This window comes from Neophocaena asiaeorientalis, unplaced genomic scaffold, assembly GCF_003031525.2.
Source record: "Neophocaena asiaeorientalis asiaeorientalis breed wild unplaced genomic scaffold, Neophocaena_asiaeorientalis_V1.1 scaffold35, whole genome shotgun sequence".
Taxonomy (NCBI): domain Eukaryota; kingdom Metazoa; phylum Chordata; class Mammalia; order Artiodactyla; family Phocoenidae; genus Neophocaena; species Neophocaena asiaeorientalis.
In genome coordinates, this window is record NW_020172984.1 from 1777189 (window position 1) to 1801103 (window position 23915).

Here is a 23915-nt window from a genome sequence, read left to right on the forward strand (position 1 = left end):
GCGGCACGTGGGATCTTCCCGTACCGGGGCACGAACCCGTGTCCCCTGCATCGGCAGGCGGACTCTCAACCACTGCGCCACCAGGGAAGCCCTGTGATTGCTTTTTATTAACATTCATTCTTTGTCGAATCAAAAGTTGGCAATCCTTTGTAGATCTTCCTGCCTATTTTTTTTTTTTTTTTTCGGTTTAAATCTTTAATGCACTGGCTGGCTGGGCAGTGGCAGTGGGGGTGCGGCGGGGGAGGCTGCGACTGGAGCGCTGGGGAGCAGTGCCCAGTCTGCTTGACAGACAGCTCATCAGGCCCCGCAGAGGCTCCAGCTTCTGCTCCCGAGGGTGCGCTGAGCTCCGCTCCCTCCACCACATGCGCAGCCAGGGTAAAGAGTAGAAACAGCCCCAGTAGATCTCCTCAGCCTCCAGCGCTACCTCGTATCTCCTCAATCCCGACATGTCCTGGATTCGAAATGTCTCCTGGAGGGGGGCTGAGGGGTTGGCGCAGCCTAAATGCCCACCCTCCCTGGCTCCACTCTGGAAAACTTCCTGCCTATTTTTAAATTTTCTGTTCTAAAAAAGCATAAATAGGGAAATTACTTTTATAAAAGAACAGTAATCTGAATGCCTTATAACTTTTAGAAGTTCCTGAAGACTACTTAAGTAGGATGAAATATATTATTCATTACTATTTTCATTCTCAGAATATAAACTCTAGTGTTAAATGCCTCAAAGATGTTGAATTCACAGTTTAGAGCAGGGTTTTCAACCTCAGTACTGTTAACATTTTGGGCCAGATGGTTCTTTGTTGTGTGAGTGTGGGGGTTTTCCTGTGCATTGTAGGGTGTTTAGCAGCACTTCTGACCTATACCCTGAAGATGTCAGTCACACCCTAATTGTGACAACCAAAAATGTCCCCAGACAGTGCCAGATTTCTCCAGGGGGCAAAACTGACTTAGTGAGACTGGAACATACCAACACACTGGCTCCTAAGTAATAAAGAATAACTTTAAACTATAAGATTAATGGGGAAATAAAGAAACTTTTAGACTTAGTTCAATGTTTTTACATAGGTAAAAAAACATTTTAGAATGAGGAGTGGGTGCAGATTCACAAATTCTTCTCATATAGCATATGTTGTTACACATAAGTTGTGAGGAAGTTTATTATAGTGGTTGAGAAACCAAGTAAAATGTTATTCTCATTACCTGCTTTGTGGAGTTCTAATGCTATCTTGTCATCTCTTCTGCTTTTAATTAGTGTAACACAAATCTGATAGCATGTGTGGATTTTTCTTTATATAGGCAGCTAATCCTTGATGGTCAATGGGATGAAGTTCTTCAGTTCATTCAGCCTCTAGAATGTATGGAAAAATTTGACAAAAAAAGGTAAGATTTCATCTGAATTTTTTAGTGTCTTATCATTGGTAGAAGTTGAGCAAAACAAAACAATAAACAAAAATTTAAAAGCAAGACTTTTAGCTTTCCTAGAAAATAGTACACTCAATCCCATTGAGTTGGAGAACTTCTAGAGGACAGCTTGCATGTACTTCAATTAGTTGAACATCTGATATATAAACCCCTTAGTCAACAGTGTCTATATATAAAACATCACAAGGGCCATGTCTGAAGCAGTTGTTTCTTCATGATAGTACAAAGAATTTAAAGATGTCATTCCATTGTTTCCTGGCCTCCATTATTTCTGACAGTTATCCTTAATTCTCTTGTATGTAATGTTTCTTTCTTTCTATTTTTTCTTCTTCTACTGGCTGCCTTCAAGATTTTCTCCTTGTCATTAGTTTTCAGCAGTTTGATTTTGATGTGCCTAAGTGTGATTTATTTGTATTTTTTCCTGCTTGGGGTTTGCTGAGCTTTTTGGATCTATAAGTTTATGTCCTTCATCAAGTTTAGGAAGTTTTTGGCAGTTATATCTTCAAAATTTTTTTCTGCCCCTTTTTCTTCTTCTAAGTATACAATATTAGACAGATTGATATTGTTCCACAGTTTTGAGGCTTTGTTCCTTTTTTAAAAAAACATTTTTTCTGTGTATTTTTCAGTCTGGATTATTTCCGTTGATTTACCTTCAATATTTACTGACACTTTCTTGAGTTATTAGCAATCTGCTCATAAACAATTTTTCATTTCAGATATTGTACTTTTTGGTTGCAGAATTTACTTTTATTTATAATTTTTCTCTGAGATATTCCTATCTGTTTGTTCATTGTGACTGTACTTCCCAATAAGCCCTTGAACATATTTTTAGTAACTGCTTGTTCACCAATAGTCCTTATTTGCTAATTCCAACTTTTAGGTTATATCAGGCTCAGTTTCTATTGATTGCATTTTCTCTTAACTATGAGTCACTTTTTTTCACGTCTAGTCATTTTTTAATGTATTTTGCACATTGGGATTCATCGTTGAAACTCTGGATTTCTGTTATCTTCCTTTGGAAGGTATTGATTTTTATTCATGCAGGGAGTTTACTTTGTTGTACTTCAGAATGCAAACTCTGTCCCTCACCTAGTGGACACCAGATGAAATCTCTGCTCAGTTATTTAGCCTTCAATCTGTTGCTTTCCCTGGGTTCTTTGGAGTCTCCCTTGCATCTTCAGTTTTAGGGATGACCAAGGATTTAGGCACAGTTTATACAGTAGATTTTGGTGTATTTTTCATTGTGGTTTCCTCTTTATTTGGAAAAAAATGAAAGCTGCCCACCACTTTTCAGCTGTTCTGGCAGCCGAACTTCTCAAAAGCCTGTCTTCTCCAAAGCCTATAAAACTGCAGCTTTCTGCCTGAGTTCTAGCTCACACTGTGTGGACTGGGGAGTGCCCTCAGCTGGAAGGCCTTATACCCTTCAGTCTCACCCCCTAAAGTTCCCTTTTTCAAGGATTGACTTCCCTCTAGTTATGCCAGCTTTTTTTAATCTAGGGTTTAATTGTTATTTGCAGAAAGGTTAGCCAGGTACAAGTTACTCCACCATTATCAGAAGTGGAACCTCATATTAGTTTCTGATTCTCCATAAACCATGCTATTTGATACCTCTTTGCCTTTTTTTTTGTGGTTCACGGGCCTCTCCTGTTGCGGAGCACGGGCTCCGGACGTGCAGGCTCAGCAGCCACGGCTCACGGGCCTAGCCGCTCCGTGGCATGTGGGATCTTCCCGGACTGGGGCATGAACCCATGTCCCCTGCATTGGCAGGCAGACTCTCAACCACTGCACCACCAGGGAAGCGCCCCCTCTTTGCTTTTATACATTCTTCATTTATCTGGGATACTGTTTCTTACATCATCTCCTGCCTTTACATAGCGCATTCTTGATCATCTTCCAAGAGTCATTTCTTGTAAGACCCTCACTATTTCTGGTAGACCTGGTTTCATACTCCTTTGAAATCTTGCTGAATCCTATACATATTTCATGCAATTTATTAGATGACCCTCTTCTTTTTTAAAAAAAATTGAAGTATAGTTGATTTATAATATTGTGTTAGTTTTAGGTACACAGCATAGTGTTTCAGTATTTTTGCAGATTATATTCCATTATAGGTTATTACAAGATATTGGGTATAATTCTCTGTGCTATATAGTTAATCCTTGTTGCTTACCTATTTTATGTATAGTAGTTTGCCTTTGTTAATCTCATACCCCTAACTTATCCCTCCCCACCCCCCATCCCCCATTTTGGTAACCACAAGTTTGTTTTCTGTGTCTGTGAGTCTGTTTCTGTTTTGTATATATATTCATTTGTATCATTTTTTAGATTCTACATGTGTTATCATATAGTATTTGTCTTTCTTTGTCTGACTTATTTCAGTAAGCACAATATTCTCTAGGTTCACCCATGTTTTTGCAGATGGCAATATTTCATTCTTTTTCTGCTTACTTGTGTGACTTTTAAAAAAAATGTTACTGAAGTATAGTTGATTTACAATGTTTTGTTAGTTTCAGGTGTACAGCAAAGTGATTCAGTTATACATATATCCACTCTTTTTTAGATTCTTTTCCCATGTAGGTCATCACAGAGTATTGAGTAGAGTTTCCTGTGCTATACAGTAGGTCTTTATTAGTTATTTATTTCATATAGAGTAGTGTGTATATGTCAATCCCAATCTCCCAATTTATCCCTCCTCCCCTTCCTCCCGTTAACCATAAGTTTGTTTTCCACATCTGTAACTCTATTTCTATTTTGTAAATAAGTTCATTTGTACCACTTTTTAGATTCCACATATAAGCGATATCATATGATATTTGTCCTTTTCTGTCTGACTTACTTCACTCGGTATGACAATCTCTAAGTCCATCCATGTTGCTGCAAATTGCATTATTTTCTTCTTTTTTATGGCTGAGTAATAGTTCATTGTGTGTGTGTGTGTGTGTACACATGCATGCAATGCACCACAGCTACTTAATCCAATCATCTGTTGATGGGTACTTGGGTTGCTTCCATTAGATGACCCTCTTCCTGAAGGCAGGGATTTTGTTTTATTGGACACATATTTGCTGTTACAACAGTGGTTGAAAGAATGACTGTGAAGTTCATTATTATTTTCTTTCACCCCTTAGAAACACTTTTCTTTAAAGTGCTTAAGGCATTCAACATGTTTTGATTCATAGAGAAGTCACGTAGACACTCCCTTTCCCTCTCTGAAAAATCCCTTTGAAAAAGTTTTAAGTCTACAGTTATCTTATGGTTTTTTAGCAATGTTGTTCATTCCTTCCTATCCTTTCAGCTCTATTTTTATTAGACCTTTCTCATGTTTGAAAAGAAAAGAGGACATATTTTGGGAAATAAAATATTTGTAATATAAAGGATTTTGATTTCATATTAGGTGACATTTGACATCTTCCATGAAAACTTGATTGCTTAGAATTAATATTGCAAATAGAAATCCTTCCTTTGAGTATTAAATTGTGATTACTTGCTACTGAAATTATTTTAATTATGGCTTCAGTGTGATCAGCTTTGTAAAATAATTAAAGAATTTTCTGAAAGCAAAGGTACTTACAGTAACTTATAAGTACATTTGACTTATGAGACATTGGGAAATTAATTTTTTAAAGTCTTTTTTTAAAGAAATAATTAGTGCTATAAGAAAAACTTGGCCTGTTTTGCTTTAGGAACTTGAGTTTCATTTCTTGTCTTCAACATTGCTATAATTCAGATTTTAATCATTTTAATGTTTCATATTTTATTTTTCACAGGTTTCGTTATATTATCCTGAAGCAGAAGTTTTTAGAAGCTTTATGTGTTAACAACGCAATGTCAGCAGAAGATGAGCCCCAGCATGTAAGATTTTTATTCCTAAAGGTTTGCGCCACAGTCTTGTTTCAGTCATAAGTATTCTATTCACTAAAGCAAAAGATTAGTATCATGAGTTTTCAAAGTTTTTATGAGCGGGTGTGGGGCAAGATCTGCTCTTTTGCAGATGTAGTACTTTCAGTCTGTAGTGCTTCTGAATTTGTTGTGTGATTTAGGCAAAGATGATAAATGAGTGGCTGTCTGGTTGGAGAGTGTGTGCTCCTCTCTTGTTTAAGGTGATGTAGATAGCAAAAGATGTTTGACTTGATGACTCTACATCATTGCTTCTTTTCTTATCCCAGAAGTGGATTATGTTTACTTCCTCTTTCTGTCTTTTCAGTACTTTCTTTGATCCAGAGGTGTGTTTTTTAACTCTTTTTTTTTTTTTTTGGCTGCGCAGTGCAGCTTGTAGAATCTTAGTTCCCTGACCAGGGATTGAACCCGGGCCCTCAGCAGTGAAAGCACAGAGCCCTAACCACTGGACAGCCAGGGAATTCCCCAAAGGTGTTTTTTTAATACAATGTGTATTTTTAATAATAATTTAGATTTAATGATATTAAATTCTTTTTGATTAGAGAGATACTTTTAAAGTTTTAATATTAGTATTGTCGCATGCAAAACCAAAGAAACTTTTATTAAGTGCCAGTAAGTAATCATTGAAATAATAAAGAAATGTTTGCAGATAATGATGTTTAAAAGTGGAAAGAAGGACTTCCCTGGTAGTCCAGTGGTTAAGACTCCATGCTTCCACTGCAGGGGTCACGGGTTTGATCCCTGGTCCGGGAACTAAGGTTCTGCGTGCTGCATGTTGTGGCCAAAAAAAAGAAAAAAGTGGAAAGAACACTGGAATATTAGTCAATAAGAATTTTTATTCTGTCTTCGTCACTAACCAACTGAATTACTTAGGTTAAATCTGCACCCTAACTTTTCCCACAGGTAAGATATAGAAGCTGTGCTATGCAAGCTCTAAGGTTCCTTACATCATCAAAAGCTTATGATACTAAGATAATATTCACTATACAAATTATTGTAATTTGTTTTTCAGCTAAGCTTCCTTTTGTTCTGTCTCTGCACTGTTTTTGTAGAAATGAACTGTAGGTGTTCCCTTTCTTGATTTGCTTTCTTTCCCCACACACATTTGTCCTAAGGTAAGTTTGAGAATGGCTCTTTTGCTTTTTGAGTAAGCTGGAGTGATAGCAAGCTATAATAAATAATTGAATTTTGGCATGCTTCAGTTTCATTGCTAGAAAACTTAATTATCCTTACTCTTAAAAAATTATACATTTGAAAATGATAGTATTAAGTCTGAATTACAACACTTTTTTTATAGGTAAAAGTTTAATGTGCTAATAACCAAATTTTAAAATCTTTATTTTAGGAGTAAAAAACATTTTGGTTCCTGACTTGAAACTTGTTAAATAGCCCACAATTATATGAGTATTCTGTGACATGAGTTTATCCTTTTGCAATTGAACAGTTTGTGAAAGTTCGTAAAGTGTCTTTGTATTTGAATAAAATACTCTCATTGTTTTCATATCTCATAGCATCTCTCTTTATAGCAATCACTTATGTTTTTCTTACAGCTGGAATTTACCATGCAAGAAGCTGTGCAATGTTTACATGCCCTAGAAGAGTACTGTCCTTCTAAAGATGATTACAGCAAGCTCTGTTTGCTTTTGACTTTGCCTCGTCTGACCAATCATGCTGAATTTAAGGACTGGAATCCCAGCACTGCACGAGTTCACTGTTTTGAAGAGGCTTGTGTCATGGTTGCAGAATTCATCCCTGCTGATAGGAAGCTAAGTGAGGCTGGTTTTAAAGCAAGTAACAATCGTTTATTTCAGCTTGTAATGAAGGGCCTACTTTATGAATGCTGTGTAGAATTTTGTCAAAGTAAAGCAACTGGAGAAGAAATTACAGAAAGTGAAGTACTACTTGGTATCGACCTCTTATGTGGTAATGGTTGTGATGATTTGGATCTGAGTTTATTGTCATGGCTTCAGAATCTCCCATCTTCGGTCTTCTCTTGTGCTTTCGAACAGAAAATGCTTAATATTCATGTTGACAAACTTCTGAAACCCACAAAAGCTGCATATGCTGATCTTTTGACTCCTCTTATCAGCAAACTTTCTCCCTATCCATCATCTCCAATGAGAAGGCCTCAATCAGCTGATGCCTATATGACTCGCTCTCTGAATCCTGCTTTAGATGGCCTCACTTGTGGACTAACCAGTCATGATAAGAGAATTTCAGACCTTGGTAACAAAACTTCTCCAATGTCACACTCCTTTGCTAACTTCCATTATCCAGGGGTACAAAACCTCAGTAGAAGTCTCATGCTTGAGAATACAGAATGTCACAGTATTTATGAAGAATCCCCTGAACGGTAAGTATTTGCTCATGAAAATTGGGAGATCTCCACAAGTGTGAGATAATCTAATTGGGGTGTGTGTGTGTGTGTGTGTGTGTGTTTTCTAAATGTTCAAGTCCATTTAGTTGAAAGTTAGTCTTTAAAACTTTATAAGGCGTTTTAAAAATTTTGATAATTACAGTTATCAGGGAAAACCTTTATTTTTGTATCCCGTATTATCATTTTGCTGGTTATAAAGGCAGTACATGTGCATTGAAGAAATTTTGGAAAATATGGAAGGGTATCAATAAGAGAATTAAAATCCCACACAATCTTGCACTTAGATGACCAACATTTTTCCTATGAATACATTTTTAAAAATTGAGAAGGTGTTATATATATTTTCATATAATTTGCTTTTTTCACTTGATAAATCATGACTTTTTCCCATATATTTTTCTTTTTTTGTGGTATGCGGGCCTCTCACTGTTGTGGCCTCTCCCGTTGTGGAGCACAGGCTCCGGAACCGCAGGGTCAGCGGCCATGGCTTACGGGCCCAGCTGCTCCACGGCAATGTGGGATCTTCCCGGACCGGGGCACGAACCTGTGTCCCCTGCATCAGCAGGCGGACTCTCAACCACTGTGCCACCAGGGAAGCCCCTCCCATATTTTTAAACATTTATTGAGGTCAGTGATTAATGGTGTGTGCAGTATTCCATTGTATGACTGGATCATAATTTTACCTAGTTTCTTATTGTAAGAGAGAAGACTGTTTCCTGTAAATATTACTGTATTGAACATGTATGTATAAAAATCTCTGATTATTTCCACTTATCTTTTTTTAGTAATTCTTTATATACATACATGAGAAAATTAAGTATTAAAACTACCACTTTTTCCTTCAAACCTGGCTTGAAATAATAATTTCCTGATTAGCAGTTCTTTATTTCAAGGCTTAGGAAACTTCCTGCCTCCATTTTCCAGGAAACCTACTGGGGACACATCCTGGTTTCCTATACTCAGAGTTGATGCTATGAAGTATTACTATCGACTGCAATAAGCTTATTAAAAGCACAAAAACTAAACCTAAACCTTTTACTATTCATATAGGATAGTTGGAGGCATTCTTTATTGAAGAAGAAGCACTGGACTTGGAATTTCTATTTCTAATTAAAACAGGAGGAGATCTTTAGTTAAGGGTTAAGGCAGAAGAATTACAGGATAAATATTTATGGAAGCATTTTCTGTTAAGTTGCTGTGAGATTGTTGGGGTGGGTGGGTGTGATTTTCTTTAATGTTCTTTAAAGAGAGGAAAGGATTCTGGGATCAGTTAAGTGAGGGACTTCCCAAAGCCTAGGGTGACTTCCTAAGGCATCTTATTGCTCTGTATTTTATATTTGAAAGATAAAGATGATATCTAGTGATAAAAATGAATGAATATAATTTAATATAAGAGCATCCTATTATCTAAATCGTAAAGGAATAGAGAATCTTGAGCATTGGTAGAGACTATCTTAAAGTTTTCTTGGACTTTCTGATCCCCTTAGAGAAAATTCTCATTGTCTGGGATGCTGGGCTTCAATTCTGGGGGAACTGCTGATATTCTTCTGAGTACATGAGATGATAGGATATTCTTGGTTGATATAATGAATAGCACGTTTTGAATTGTGCACCAGTGGGATTGTCTTTATAAAGAAAAAAGACACACAAAAATCCAGCCAAATTTGACTCTACATGTGCTATTCCCTATGTAAAGAAAGTACTATAAGTTGAGGAATGACTGAATAAAGATGGAAAGAAGTGGAATATAAGTTATTAGACCATTATAGAATAAGCAGTGGGGTAAAACGTGACATGTCAAAAGGTAAGTAATATATGTGTTTTTAGCTGAGCAGTAGTAATAACCCAGAAAACGTCTGTCATGTCTCTGAAATTGGAAAACTTATGGGACAAAGCAGTGTAGAACAATGAATAGAACATGGTCTGTAGAGTCAGACTTGGGTTTGAACTGTAGCCTTGCCATTTTCTAGCTGTGTGATCTTGGGATGGTTACTCTCTGAGCCTCAATGACCTCCTCTATAAAATAGAGTGTTGACTTGCAGAGTGGTAAACATGTGCTTAGTGCTTAATAAATATAAATTTCCCCTGTTCAGGGTCCATACCCTTGGAAAGTACAGTGTGTCAAAAGGGCTACTAATAACATACTATGGGAGAGCTATTGTGCTGTGGATAAAGTATAAAAATTTACTTTGGAAAAAAGTTTACCTGGTTTTAAAGGATATTTTAGGTGTAATTAAAAAATATTGGAAAGCTCAGATCAGTTATGTTAAAATGCAGCATAAAGAAACTCCTGCTTGTGGTAATTTGAAGTCAGTATTCATTTAAAAATATTTGATTGTCTTCTCTGTGCTAGCACTGTGCTGCATCCCCAGGATATGATTGAGTTCCTATGGTGAAGAAGAAGATAAAACACAGAAGACAAGTTTATAAAAGAGTGTGTGGTATTTTGAAGGATATCTTTTCACTCGAACAGAAACCAACTCAAAATAAAAAAGGAATAAAAATCAGTTGAAATACACAGGCTGTGACTATACAATATAATGGTCTCAAAATTAAATGGCAGGAAAAAGATCTATTCTCATACATGTGCCAGCATTGGATTTGGAGTCTGAAGACCTGGATTCAAGTTCTAGCTTTATTTACTGTGTATTTTTGGGAAAATGACTTTTTTGAGTCTGTTTCTTCATGTGTGAAATGGGAGTTCTAACCTATTTTACAGGTTATTGTGCAAGTTAAGTGAGATAATGCATGTGGAAGTGCTGTATAAATTGCAAAATTAAATCAAATGTTACTTTATAAAGGTTGTTTTATTCTATCTCTATACAGTTAATAACTCTTACAAATTCAATTTATGGACTAAAATGGGGCTTCCTATGGTCATTAGCAGCTTACAGCACAGTCTGATAGCTGAAAACTCTTCCCAGGTCTTTCTACTTCCTCCTCAAGGTGCATGTGTGTGTATGTATGTTTAGGTACTTAAGACTACTAGGCTCCTAACTAATGGTGCCTTTGTGAAGATGACTGTCTAGCTCTGCTTTCCTAAACCCTAGACCTATATTTTGATATGTCTTACATACTTCTGCCTGGAGAGGCCATTAGGAAGTCATCTCCTAATCAAATTCATTGAAGACAAAAATCACTTTACTTTTGTACTTGTTCCTATGGTGCCTTTTACTGATAGGTAATCCATGTGAATGTGGTATTTGTCATCTTTGGATAATCTTAGTTATTAAAAACTTTGAACAGCATAACTATGAAAAGTAGAAATTGCTAGTATTTTAGAAGACTGTTAGGAACAACCTGACATAAGACATCAAGCTTACTAATTAGTATACATTAAAAATACTTGAGGACTTCCCCTGGTGCAGTGGTTAAGAATCCGCCTGCCAATGTAGGGGACACGGTTGAAGCCCTGGTCCAGGAAGATCCCACATGCCGTGGAGCAACTAAGCCAGTGCGCCACAACTACTGAGCCTGAGCTCTAGAGCCTATGAGCCACAACTACTGAAGCCTGCGCGCCTAGAGCCTGTGCTCTGCAACAAGAGAGGCCACTGCAATGAGAAGCCCACACACTGCAATGAAGAGCAGCCCCCGCTCGCCGCAACTAGAGAAAGCCTGCGCGTAGCAACAAAGACTCAGTACAGCCAAAAATAAAATAAATTTTAAATAAATAAATAAAAATAATTAGTATAAAATTTTTTTTTAATTTGAAAGAGGTATGTTTAGCTTTTGTGTTAAGTGCAAATAAATCAAAGAAAGCCTTTTAATAAAATCTCAACTATTCTTAAAATTTTATTGAAATATATTAGAGGAAAGAAAATTGATGTTTGGATAACAAAATAACAGATTAAGAGTTCTTTAAGAGAGTGTAGGCCTTAGGTCATCTAACCTATTAATTCGTAGGTAAAGCTGAGCCACAGAGAATGTAAGTGATTTTCCCAAGGTCACACACATTATTTTAGATGGGAGCCCCTACCGTCCTTGCTTAATAATCCAGTGCTCTTCCATTATAAGCACATTCTATTTTTAAAAATCCCTTACATAGTGTACTTAAGAAAGTGGGCTTCCTTGGTGGCGCAGTGGTTGAGAGTCTGCCTGCCGATGCAGGGGGACGCAGGTTCGTGCCCTGGTCTGGGAGGATCCCACATGCCGCGGAGTGGCTGGGCCCGTGGGCCATGGCCGCTGGGCCTGCGCGTCCGGAGCCTGTGCTTCGCAGCAGGAGAGGACACAGCAGTGAGAGGCCTGCATACCGCAAAAAAAAAAAAAAAAAAGAGAAGAAAGTAAAATTTAAAAATCTGTTTTTGTGCATTTGATAAACACTTAGGCTAAATATTCACTTTTTAAATTAAAATTTCTCTAACTACAATATGTTTTTCTTTACCCCTACCTCTTCCTTTTTGTTTTTTTGCCCTGAAGTGATACACCTGTTGAGGCACAGCGGCCTATCAGCAGTGAAATCCTGGGCCAGAGTTCAGTTTCAGAAAAAGAGCCTGCAAATGGAGCACAGAATTCAGGACCAGCTAAGCAAGAAAAAAATGAGGTAATATTTACTACACCTCGAGTCTTTTAGAGTTATTCTCTTTGTAAGAAGTAATACTATTTGCTTGGATAGAATTTAAAAAGAATTGTCTGATATTTGAGAGTAGGAGAGAGAATATCTAGATTTTCTTATTTATTAGATCATTTTCTCTCCTCTTCCTTAAGAATTCATAGTATTTTTAGTTATCACTGTATATTTTGGAGCATTTTTAATGGATGGATTTATTAACAATTTAAAATATCACAGTTGACATTGCTCCTACATGTTTGAGCGCTCATGTAATTGAACTTGCATTAAATGTGGACAGCTTATATTTTTAAGATATATGCTCTGTATTTTGCTAATTAGATTTAATGAGCAAGAAATTATGACATTTATAATATAGAATAATACTTTATCTAAGCCTTTAGAGTTCCAGATTATTTTTCTGTGATGCTTTGGGAAGGAAATTGTACTGTGAAATAGGGTGTAAATTTTATCTTATAGATATTAGCCCCACTTATAAGGGGTGAGTAGGTAGGTTTAATAAGTTGAATAAGTTTTTTTGGTTTTGACTAAATATTTAGAATGAAGTAGGAAAATTTTTCTTAAAAGTACATATGGATATGCACAAAACAACAGAATCCCGAAATATATGAGGCAAACGTTGGCAGAGCTGAAGGGAGAAATAGACAGTTCTGCAATAGTAGTTGGAGACATCAATACCCCACTTGCAGTAATGGATAGAACATTTAACAGAAGATCAGTAAGGATATAGAGGGCTTGAACAACACTGTAAACCAACTGGACATAATAGACATCTATAGAACACTCAACAGTAGTAGAATACACATTCTTCTCCAGTGCACGTGCAGTGTTCTTCAGGATAGACCATGTGTTAGGAAGCAAAACAAGTCTCAATAACTTTTAAAAGATCTGAAATCATGTAAAGTATCTCCTCTGACCACAGTGGAATGAAGCTAGAAATTGATAACAGAAGGAAAATTTTTAAATCCAAAATTTGTAAAAATTACTCAACACACTTAAACAACCACTGGCTCAAAGAAGAAATCACAAGGGAAATTAGAAAATACTTAGAGAGTAATGAAAATGAGTACAACATACCAAATATACAACAAAATTATGGAATGCAGCAAAAGCAGTGCTCAGGGAGAAATTTATAGCTGCAAATGCTTACATTAATAAAGAAGAAAGATCTCAAATCAATAACCTAATTTTATGCCTTGAAGAGCTAGGAAAAGGAAGAGCAAGCTAGACCCAAAGCTAGCGGAAGGAAGGAAATAATAAAGATTAGAAGAGAGAGAAATAAAATAGAGAAAAGGAAAACAACGGAGGGAATCAACAAAACCAAAAGTTGGTTCTTTTAAAAGATCAATAAAATTGACAAGCCCTTAGCTAGACTGACAAAGAAAAAGAAAACACAAATAACTAAAATCAAAAATAAAACTATCAACCTTACAACAATGAAAAGATTATAAGAGAATACTGTGACCAGTTGTAAGCCAACAAATTAAATAACTTAGATGAAATGGACAAATTCCTTAGAAACACAAATTACTAAACTGACTCAGAACGAAATAGAAAATCTCAACAGATCTATAATGAGTAAAGAGATTGAATCAGTAATCAAAAAACTTCTCAACAAAGAAAAGACTGGGATCAGATGGCTTTACTGGTGAATTCTACAAACATTTAGGAAGCGTTAACAATCCTCAAAATTTTCCAAAAAATATGAGGAGGAAACACTTCCTAACTCATTGTGTGAGGCCAGCATTACCCTGATAGCAAAATCAAGTGAAAATATTACAAGAAAAGAAAACTACAGACCAATACCTCTTATAAACATAGAAGCAAAAATCAACAAAATACTGGTAAACCAAATCCATCAGCATATTGAAAGGATTCTGCATTCTGACCAAGTGGATTGATTACAGGATGCAAGGTGGTTCAACATAAAAAAACAATCAATCAGTTTAATATACATCACATTAATAGAATGAAGGAAAAAAAGAAACAACATGCAATCATCTCAATTGATGCAGAAAAGACATTTGAGAAAATCAAACACTTTGCTGATAAAAGCTCTCAGAGAACTAAGAATAGAATGGAACTTCCTCAGCATGATGAAGATCATTTATGTAAAACCCAACCTAACATCATACTCAATAGTTAATGAGTAAAAGCTTTCTCCCTAAGGTCAGGAACAAAGATAAGGATGCCTGCTTTCACCGCTGCTATTCAACATTTATTAGAAGTTCTAGCCAGAGCAGTTAGACCAGAAAAAGAAATAAATTGGAAAGGAAGAAGTAAAGCTATCTCTCTTCACAGATGACATGAATATTATATGTATAATCATGAATAATTCACAAGACAGCTACTAGAGCTTATAAACAGGTTCAACAGAGTTGCAGGGTACAAGATCAACACATAAAAATCAGTTGTGTTTCTATACACTAACAATGAACAATCAGAAAAGGAAATTAAGAAAACGATTTCAGGGCTTCCCTGGTGGCACAGTGGTTGAGAGTCTGCCTGCCAATGCTGGGGGGACACAGGTTTGTGCCCCGGTACGGGAAGATCCCACATGCCGCGGAGCAGCTGGGCCTGTGAGCCATGGCCGCTGAGCCTGTGCGTCCAGAGCTGTGCTCCACAAACAACGGCATATAAAAGGATAAAATATCTGGGAATAAATTAAGGAGTTGAAAGACTTGTATGCTAAAATCTACAAAACATTGCTGAAAGAAGTTAAAGAAGATCTAAATAATTGAAGACATTCTGTGTTAATGGATTGGAAGATTTAATACTGTTAAGATGTCAGTACTACCCCAGTATTATTTACAGATTCCATGCAATTCCTATAAAAATTCTACCACCTCTTTTGCAGTAATGGAAAAGCCAATACTCAAATTCATATGGAATTGCAAGGGACCTTGAATAGCCAAAACAATTTTAAAAAAGGAAGAACAAAGTTGTAGGAGTCACACTTCATAATTTCAAAACTTACTACAAAGCTACAGTAATCCAAACTGTGTGGTACTTGTATAAGGATAGGCATATAGACCAATAGAATAAATTGAGAGACCAGAAATAATTCTGTATGTCTGTGACCAACTGATTATTGGCAAGGGTGCCAAGTCCATTCAGTGGGGTAAAAATAGTCTTTTCAACAGATGATGCTAGATCAGCTGGATTTCCACATGCAAAAGAATGAAGTTGGACCTCACAACATATATAAAAATTAACTAAAAATAGATCAACAACTTAAGTATAGGACCTAAAAGTATAAAACTCTTAGAAGAAAACAAAGGGATAAATCTTCACAACCTTAGCTTTTGTAATGTGTTCTTACGTATGATACCAAAGCTTAAGCAACAAATGTAAAAATTGATAAATTGGACTTTATCAAAATTAAAAACTTTTGGATTTCCCTGGTGGTCCAGTGGGTAAGACTCCATGCTCCCAATGCAGGGGGCCTGGGTTTGATCCCTGGTCGGGGAACTAGGTCCCACACATATGCCACAACTAAGAAGTCTGCATGCTGTAACTAAGAGCCCGCATGCTGCAATTAAAAGATCCCACATGCCACAACTAAGACCCAGGGCAGCCAAAATAAATAAATAAATAATTTTTAAAAAAACCTTTTGTGCATCAGAGGACATTATCAAGAAAGTGAAAGGACAGCCTACAGAATGGGAAAAATATTTGCAAATAATTTATCTGGCAAGAGTTTAATATCTAGAATATGTAAAGAACTACTACAACTCAACAACAAAAAAAACCCAGTCTAAAAAAGGACTTGAATAGACATTTCTGCAAATTGGCTAAATGTCTATAAATGGCCAGTGAGTACATGAAGAAGATGCTTAACATCACTTGTCATTAGGGAAACGTAAATCAAAACCACAATGAAATATAACTTCACAACTACTAAAATGGCTAAAATTAAAGCAATGGAAAATAACACGTGTTGATGAAGAAATAGAGAAATTTGAGCCCTCACACATTGCTGGTTGGTATGTAAAATGGTGCTGTCACTGTGGTTTCATGGTACCTCAAAAAGCTAAATATAGAATTACTGTATGACCTAGTCATTTCACTTCTAGGTATATACCCAAAGGCATTGAAAGCAAGGACTCAAACAGATATCTGTACATCCATGTTCATAGCAGCATTATTTATAGTGGCCAAAAGGTAGAAATAACCCATGTCCATCCACAGGTTAATGGATAAACAAAAGTGATATATTGATACAATGGGATATTATTCAGCCATAAAAAGGAATGTTATGCTACAACTTGGATGAACCTCTAAGACATCGTGTTAAGTGAAATAAGCGAGACACAAAAGGACAAATATTGTATGATTCCATTTATATGAAATATCTAGGATAGGCAAATTTATAGAGACAGAAAGTAGAAGCTAGCAGGGGTTAGGGGGAGAGGGAAGTGAGGAGTTATTGCTTAATGGTTATGGAATTTCTGTTTGGGGTGATGAAAATTTTTGGAAATAGATAATAGTGATGGTTGTACAACACTATGAATCTAATGCCACTGAATTATACACTGAAAAATGGTTAAAATTACAATATTTGTATCTTACCACAAAAATTTTTTTAAAGGACATACAGATAATTTTGTCTCAGAGTTATTGCTATAAGTTATGAAGTAAAGGGGGACTGTTACTATTTTCTGGAAAAGGGAGACAGTTTTAGCTTTAGTTATGGTACAAGACTCTTAGATAAGCTTATTATCAGTGTTGGCCAAGTTTAGAGATGACTGATTTGTTCCAGTTCACGTGACCTGTGTAATGTGACCAGACTCCGGCTTGGCAGGAATCTTTCTTTGCCAATATTTGAATTCACCATGATATCTAAGTCCTTTAAGTTGGCTTCTAGAAGAGTGAGGAAGGAATGTTGAGACTGCTAAGTTTAACACCCATTTATTCTGCTTTCTTGTGAAAGGCTGTTTGAATTAAAGTATTGTTTTTGAGGGAAATTTTATAAGCTTCCCTCCAGATTAACCTATTAAGCCACGTACATGCTTAAATCAAGTGTGTTGGATAAGATTAATATTGTGCTTATTAAATATTAATGTAGTCCCTCAGTATTTTTTTCTCTGGTAATATAGATAGATTTGTGTTTGTCTTTATCTACATTTGTATTCTCTATCTATGTTTCCCTTGTGACAACTGTAACTTGTATTTTTATTTGGTGTTGGGGATCCAGGATGACCATTCATTTTGGTCAGTCTCTTGCTGTGGAATTCAGCAAATTAACTGATCTGATCTACTTGACTGTTAAGACTCATGGATACTATGTTATTTTTCAAAGATCCAATATATTAAGTACTTTCTGATTGTTATTTATAGCTATCTGTATGTTTTATTCAGCACTTATAGAAGTTACTGTTGAGTGATGACATATTCAATTGTAGTCTGCTCAAATATATTATTTTTTCTAATATTTTTAAGCTTCGAGATTCAACAGAACAATTTCAAGAATATTATAGGCAAAGATTACGCTATCAACAGCATTTAGAACAGAAGGAGCAACAGCGACAGATATACCAACAGATGCTGCTTGAAGGAGGTGTGAATCAGGAGGATGGTCCTGATCAGCAGCAGAATCTTACCGAACAATTCCTCAATAGGTCAGTCTTTTTAGTCACTTTTTTAAATATAAGGAATTATTTAAAAACTATTAAGAGCATGCAGCAACTGCTACTTGCCATGTATAGTTTGAAATTTTAAGGCTTTTTAAGTGTTTCAAGTAGTGTGGAGTTACTTAATCTCTTCCAGTCACAGCATTCTGAGGGCTCATCTAGTTTTGTCCTTCTCCCCTTTAAATGGCCTTTCACATCTAAGCAAAGGGAGCAGCGAGAGTGGTGGTTTCAGCACACAGCCTGGAAGTAGACTACTTCTGGATCCAGCCCTGTCCCAGGGTAGCTGAGGACCTAAGGGGAGTTACTACCTTCTATTTGCTTCTTTCCTTATCTATTTCACAGGGTTGCCATGAAGATTAAACGCGTTAATCTATGTAAAGTGCTTAAAGCAGTACCTGGCATAGAGTAAGCACTATATTAAGTGTTACTTGTTATTTTTATTGTTATTTTGAGAGCTTAAACTCTCAGATTCTATTGAATTCAGTATATTAAAATGATTCTTTCTTATAATTTCTGCCAAGACAGTATGAACTTATATTATTTTTAACTATAGGAGGTAAATATATGGTAACATTTTTTTTTTGAGAAATCAGTAAACCAGAATATGTTTGTTTATTTATTTATTTATAAAAATTAATTTATTTTTGGCCACGTTGGGTCTTCATTGCAGCGAGCCGGGGTTACTCTTCATTGCGGTGCGTGGGCTTCTCATTGTGGTGGCTTCTCTTGTTGCAGAGCATGGGCTCTAGAAGCGTGGGCTTCAGTTGTTGTGCCACATGGGCTCAGTAGTTGTGGCTAGCGGTCTCTAGAGCACAGGCTCAGTAGTTGTGGTGCACAGGCTTAGTTGCTCTGCAGCATGTGGGATCTTCCTGGACCAGGGCTTGAACCCGTGTCCCCTGCATTGGCAGGGAGATTCCTAACCACTGCACCACGAGGGAAGCCTGAATATATATATTTAAATGAGCAAGGGTTGTTGGAAGATTGAATTAGCATACATAAAAAATTACTTAGAATAATTTCTAGCATATAGGAGGTATGCCATAAATGTTGGCTATCATCATGATTATAATATGGCAGTGCAGTGGCGACTGTCTTTACTTGGTTCAGTAATATTGGAAGTAATCTGCTTGACACTGCGTGTTATGCAAGTCAGTGAGCCTGAAACTGATCCTGTCTTCAAACCTTCACACAAGGAACTTGTATAGTGGTAATCTATAGAGTCTAGGTCCTCTGAACATTCAGTTTGAGGGTCATTTAATTATCACCTCTGATCAAGTCAGTGGCTTATGAGAATTATCCTAATTTGATGAATTGCTACTTCTAGTTCTTGGATGTCATCTTCATATCAGTAAGTCATGGCTGCAGTTTGACTTCCTGACTGTTTTATTTTTCAGTGAAAGCAGATACCTAGCATTAAGTCAGAACATGAAGTGGCAAGGTTCTGTGATTCTGGTAGTAGTAAGATATCCTTTCTCAGAAAAAAAGTTAAACTATTCAAGATGGTTTATTCCTTTAAAGACAATAATAAATAGAATTCAAATTATTTCTTATAATTTAGGTTCAGTTTAGAGCATATTTATTATTTAACAACTGTTCTCAATTTCTTTAGAGATTAGAATTTTAAATTGTACTAAAGGTAAGTATGTTATAAAAATCCATAGGATAACCAGGTCTATTATAAATAAATATGAATGGGTGTTTATCCTAAGTTTTCGTAAATTAGTTTCATATAAATTCTCTGTTGCTTTTTTTTTTTTTTGGGGGGGGGCTTTCTCTAGTTGTGGCAAGCAGGGGCTACTCTTCGTTACGGTGCACGGGCTTCTCGTTGCGGTGGCTTCTCTTGTTGTGGAGCATGGACTCTAGGCACGTGAGCTTCAGTAGTTGTGGCATGAGGACTCAGTAGTTGTGGCTTGCGGGCTCTAGAGCGCAAGTTCAGTAGTTGTGGTACACGGGCTTAGTTGCTCCGTGGCATGTGGGATCTTCCTGGACTGGAGCTTGAACCTGTGTCCCCTGCATTGGCAGGCAGATTCTTAACCATTGTGCCACCAGGGAAGCCCTCTGTTGTTGTCTTAACCATTTCTTATCTATTCTGTTTTCTAACTCTTTAAAATAATAGTTCAGGGTTTCCCTGGTGGCACAGTGGTTGAGAGTCCGCCTGCTGATGCAGGGGACACAGGTTCATGCCCCGGTCCAGGAAGATCCCACATGCTGCGGAGCGGCTAGGCCCGTGAGCCATGGCTGCTGAGCCTGTGCGTCCAGAGCCTGTGGTCCGCAACGGGAGAGGCCGCAACAGTGAGAGGCCCGTGTACCACAAAAAAACAAAAAAGAAATAGTTCAATCCTTTTTTTCTGGACCTTATATATCTGAGCCTGTACCAGGACATTAAAGTACCTGACTAATACCAAGGACAAATTGAATAGAGATGGAATCTAGAAATTAAAATATACTCTTTTCCCTTTAATGTTTTAGTCTTCCAAATCATTCTAGCAGCAGAGCAGTTTCCAGAATTAACTTTTGTTTCTTCCTTCCCAGAGGCATAGAAAGAGGCAGAGAAATAAGAGTCATGTTCTGTAATAGAACTTACTGAAAAAAATCAACTAAAGCGTGATAGGATTATTATTAACAGTACTGTATCACTACTTTATACCTCTTGATATTTTGTTTCTGTTACTAATAATTGGCACTTATTATAGGCATATTCTGCACCTTCCCCATCCTCCCCACTTTGAGAGAATCAATATGATATTTGCATTTTAGATTCTTTATACTTAGCATTTCCCACATTTATTTGACTCAGGATCTTTTTTTATGGGGAGGATTTCACAGGATTAGTGTTTCATAGACGATTAGAAGTACTGTCTAGTTAAACATTTTAACTGATAAATATTTAGTAATGGCTGCCAATTCCTTTAATAATATTAAACTGCTCTTTTAAAGTCTTTTTAAAGCCCTAAACATACACATGCACGCATGCACAAGCACACACATGAACACTAATGTTTAATGTAGGTAAATTAGAAAATACAGTGAGCCACAATACCCCTTGGTAGTTACATCCCTTATGTAGTCCTCTCTCATACTAAATCTAGGTGGGAGAAAGTGATTCTCCAGTTCTGGTCCAAGTCTTAAGAGAGCCTGGCAGCTTCCTCTGTGCCCTTTGGAGCCCTGAGTCCAGCATAAGGAGTCAGGCTACCCTGACGTAGGGAGACTTGCGGTGAGGGAAAGACCCCAAGGCCACCTTGTTTTGCTCCCTGTTTTATCTCACTAGTGCCTAGATCAGAGCATGGCAAATAGTTTTTGTAGAATGAATAAATGAATGAATGAGTGAATGTGTGGATAATAGGGATGCCACTTGACTTTGTCCCATCATGGCCTGCTCTAGTCATCCATTTCTTAGTTGATATGACATTACTAGACAGATGAAATGAAAATGGCTTGTTTTGTTTTGTTGGTGAGAAATTTGATGGTGGTATTTTTATTATTTTGGGAAATTAATTTTCATGTTGAAAATTGAACCAAAGTTATACTGGAGAAGAAACAGATTTTTTTTTCTGTTTTTTTTTTATGGTAAAAGGTGCTTTAAAAAAAATCAGTGATACCCATTATGCCTGTCTCCTTTACAGTGGTATACTGTAGGAAAATTTGGATCTTCTTTCAGTTTCTTGGTTATGTCTTAAACTGATGATGGTAATTTTTAGTACTAAACTTGTCATATATTATATGTTATATGTACATGTATTTACCCTCTCAAATTTTCAGTCTTCTATATGTTAGGAATACGACCAAGTTTTTATTTTAATATGATTATGTTGTTTTATTTTATAGGTCCATTCAAAAGCTAGGTGAATTAAATATTGGAATGGATAGCCTTGGTAATGAGGTACCAGCGCTCAACCAGCAATGTAATGGGAACAAAGGCAATGGATCTAATAATTCTTCCATCACTAGTTTTTCTACACCATCCCAAGACTCTAGTCAGAGATTACCACATGATGCTTCAGATATTCACACAAGCACTCCTAGTAATCCTGGATCAATAAATCACACACCTTTTCTTGAGGAATCGCCTTCTTGTGGAAACCAAATGTAAGTGCTTTACTTTGTTAGACCTGGAAATGTTAACTTCATACTAATAAATAGACTTGGAAAGTTGAACTTCTTTTCGGAGCCTTACAAATGAAAGTTTTTACAGTTCATTACCTACCAAATTTTTTTTCTGATCTGCCTTCATTTATCTATATTCTCTTCTACTTCTTCTGAGTCTCTTAATAGTCTTTATTCTTCTATTTTTCTATTTACTTTCTTACCACCACCAAGGCAATTCTATTTTTTTATAAGCCATCTTACTCAGAGATCATACAGTTTTAGGCTTTATCTTCTCCCCGGTTTTTTCCCTTGCCATTGGTACCTTTCAACAAATAATCTTTTAATTCACAGACATCCAGGGCACAAGAAGATGTTTTCTGACATGGTGGAATGATTGCAGCAAGACAGTCTTGGCAGCTCTGGTAGTTACAGCAATTGAGACTTCTTGCATATTTATGTTTTCAGTAGTCAGAGAAAAATTTTCATCTTGTTATCCGTAGACAAGTGTCAGTTTATGCAATGGGAATAGTTGAGCATTTTCTTCCTCTATTATAACATTGAACACCTTTGGGAGTAGTTCGTTTTAAAATGCATAACTTGCTTTTGGCATTTGGATGTTTACAGGAATTAGCTTTATACTTTTAGTATCAAAAACTCTAGTTTTATACTTAAGAATATAAGTTTATCTAATATTTGCTTCTTTATTACAGTTCCTATAACACTTGTTTTGTGTACCCCCCAAACTAGAACTCAAATTTTAAAATTGGTTTTTATTTTTATCAAAGTAATATACATGCATGGTTTAAAAGGACAAATAGCACTTCAAGGCTTAAAACAAAACAGAATCCCCTCTCTTACCCTCTTTGTCCATGACTTCTGTTTCCAGTAGGCTGCCATTTTCAACCTAGTTAGCTGTTTCTTTTGCTATGTATCTCCACATTTCTGAATAATCTGCTTCTATTGCTGTTTTTATTATCCCTTGATTCCCTGCCAATTAGATTTAGCTACTGTACCTTACCCACAACACATTAATTTTGTCTACACCTTCTTCTAATATGCATCAATTTTTGTTTAAATCAGTATTCAGTGTTAACATTACTATGGCCATGTAAATGTTATTTACAACTGAGTCATATAATATGAATATATTTCCTTTCACAAAACTTTTTTGTTTTTCATGGGGGGAGTAATTGCCTATTTTTGGTGTACATGTGTATGTGTATACATGCTTAGTCTTCTTGGTACTAAACTATCTGCAGATGCTGTGACAGAACTGTAAAATCATAAAACTCCTCATTACAGTAAAAAATATTAGGTACTTTCTCTTTCCATTTTTTTTCCCCCCTGGGCGATACCCCTCCAAGATCACTCCTGGTTCACTTTATATTCATTGCTTCTAAGTCATTTTATTCAGGCCTAGAGAGTCCTGGGACTTTCCTTCACCATTCTCCTGGGAGTTTCCTTTGCCTGTTCCCTGTATTGGATCCCCTGTTTTAGGATCTCATGTAGTTTTCTGAAAAGGGGTATATCAGAGTAGAAGTTTCTGAGATCTTGCATGTCTAAGTATTTCACATTTGACTTGTTAGTATAGCTGAGTATAGAATTCTAGAATGGAAATCATTTCTCAGAGTTTCAGAGTCATTGCTACATGCTCACATACATACTGAAAAATCTGATGCCATTGTGATATGATCCTTTGTATGAGGACTACTGCTTTTTCCACTCTGGGATTTTTTAGGACTTTGTCTTCCCTGATGTTCTAAAACTTCATGATGATACACATCAGAGTAGGTCTATTTTACTTCATTTTGCTGGATACTTTGTGGGCTCTTTTAAGCTGGAAACTTAAGTGCTAGAATATTGAAAACATTTATGTAGCAATTTTCTTACCTCCATTTTCTATTGATTAATTTTTTCTGGTATCATTTTTATTTTC

General features: G+C 36.4%; 1 protein-coding gene across 1 annotated transcript in view; it reads left to right on the forward strand.

Annotated features, from left to right (window-relative positions):
• WDR47 (WD repeat domain 47) overlaps window positions 1-23915 on the forward strand; it is a 56720-nt gene that overhangs the window by 18739 nt on the left and 14066 nt on the right. Inside the window, exons 3-8 of the mRNA XM_024742130.1 lie at window positions 1294-1377; window positions 5187-5271; window positions 6867-7669; window positions 12110-12233; window positions 17703-17881; window positions 21719-21979. Of these exons, the coding sequence (XP_024597898.1) occupies window positions 1294-1377; window positions 5187-5271; window positions 6867-7669; window positions 12110-12233; window positions 17703-17881; window positions 21719-21979 (1536 nt within the window). The remainder of the gene's footprint in view (window positions 1-1293; window positions 1378-5186; window positions 5272-6866; window positions 7670-12109; window positions 12234-17702; window positions 17882-21718; window positions 21980-23915) is intronic.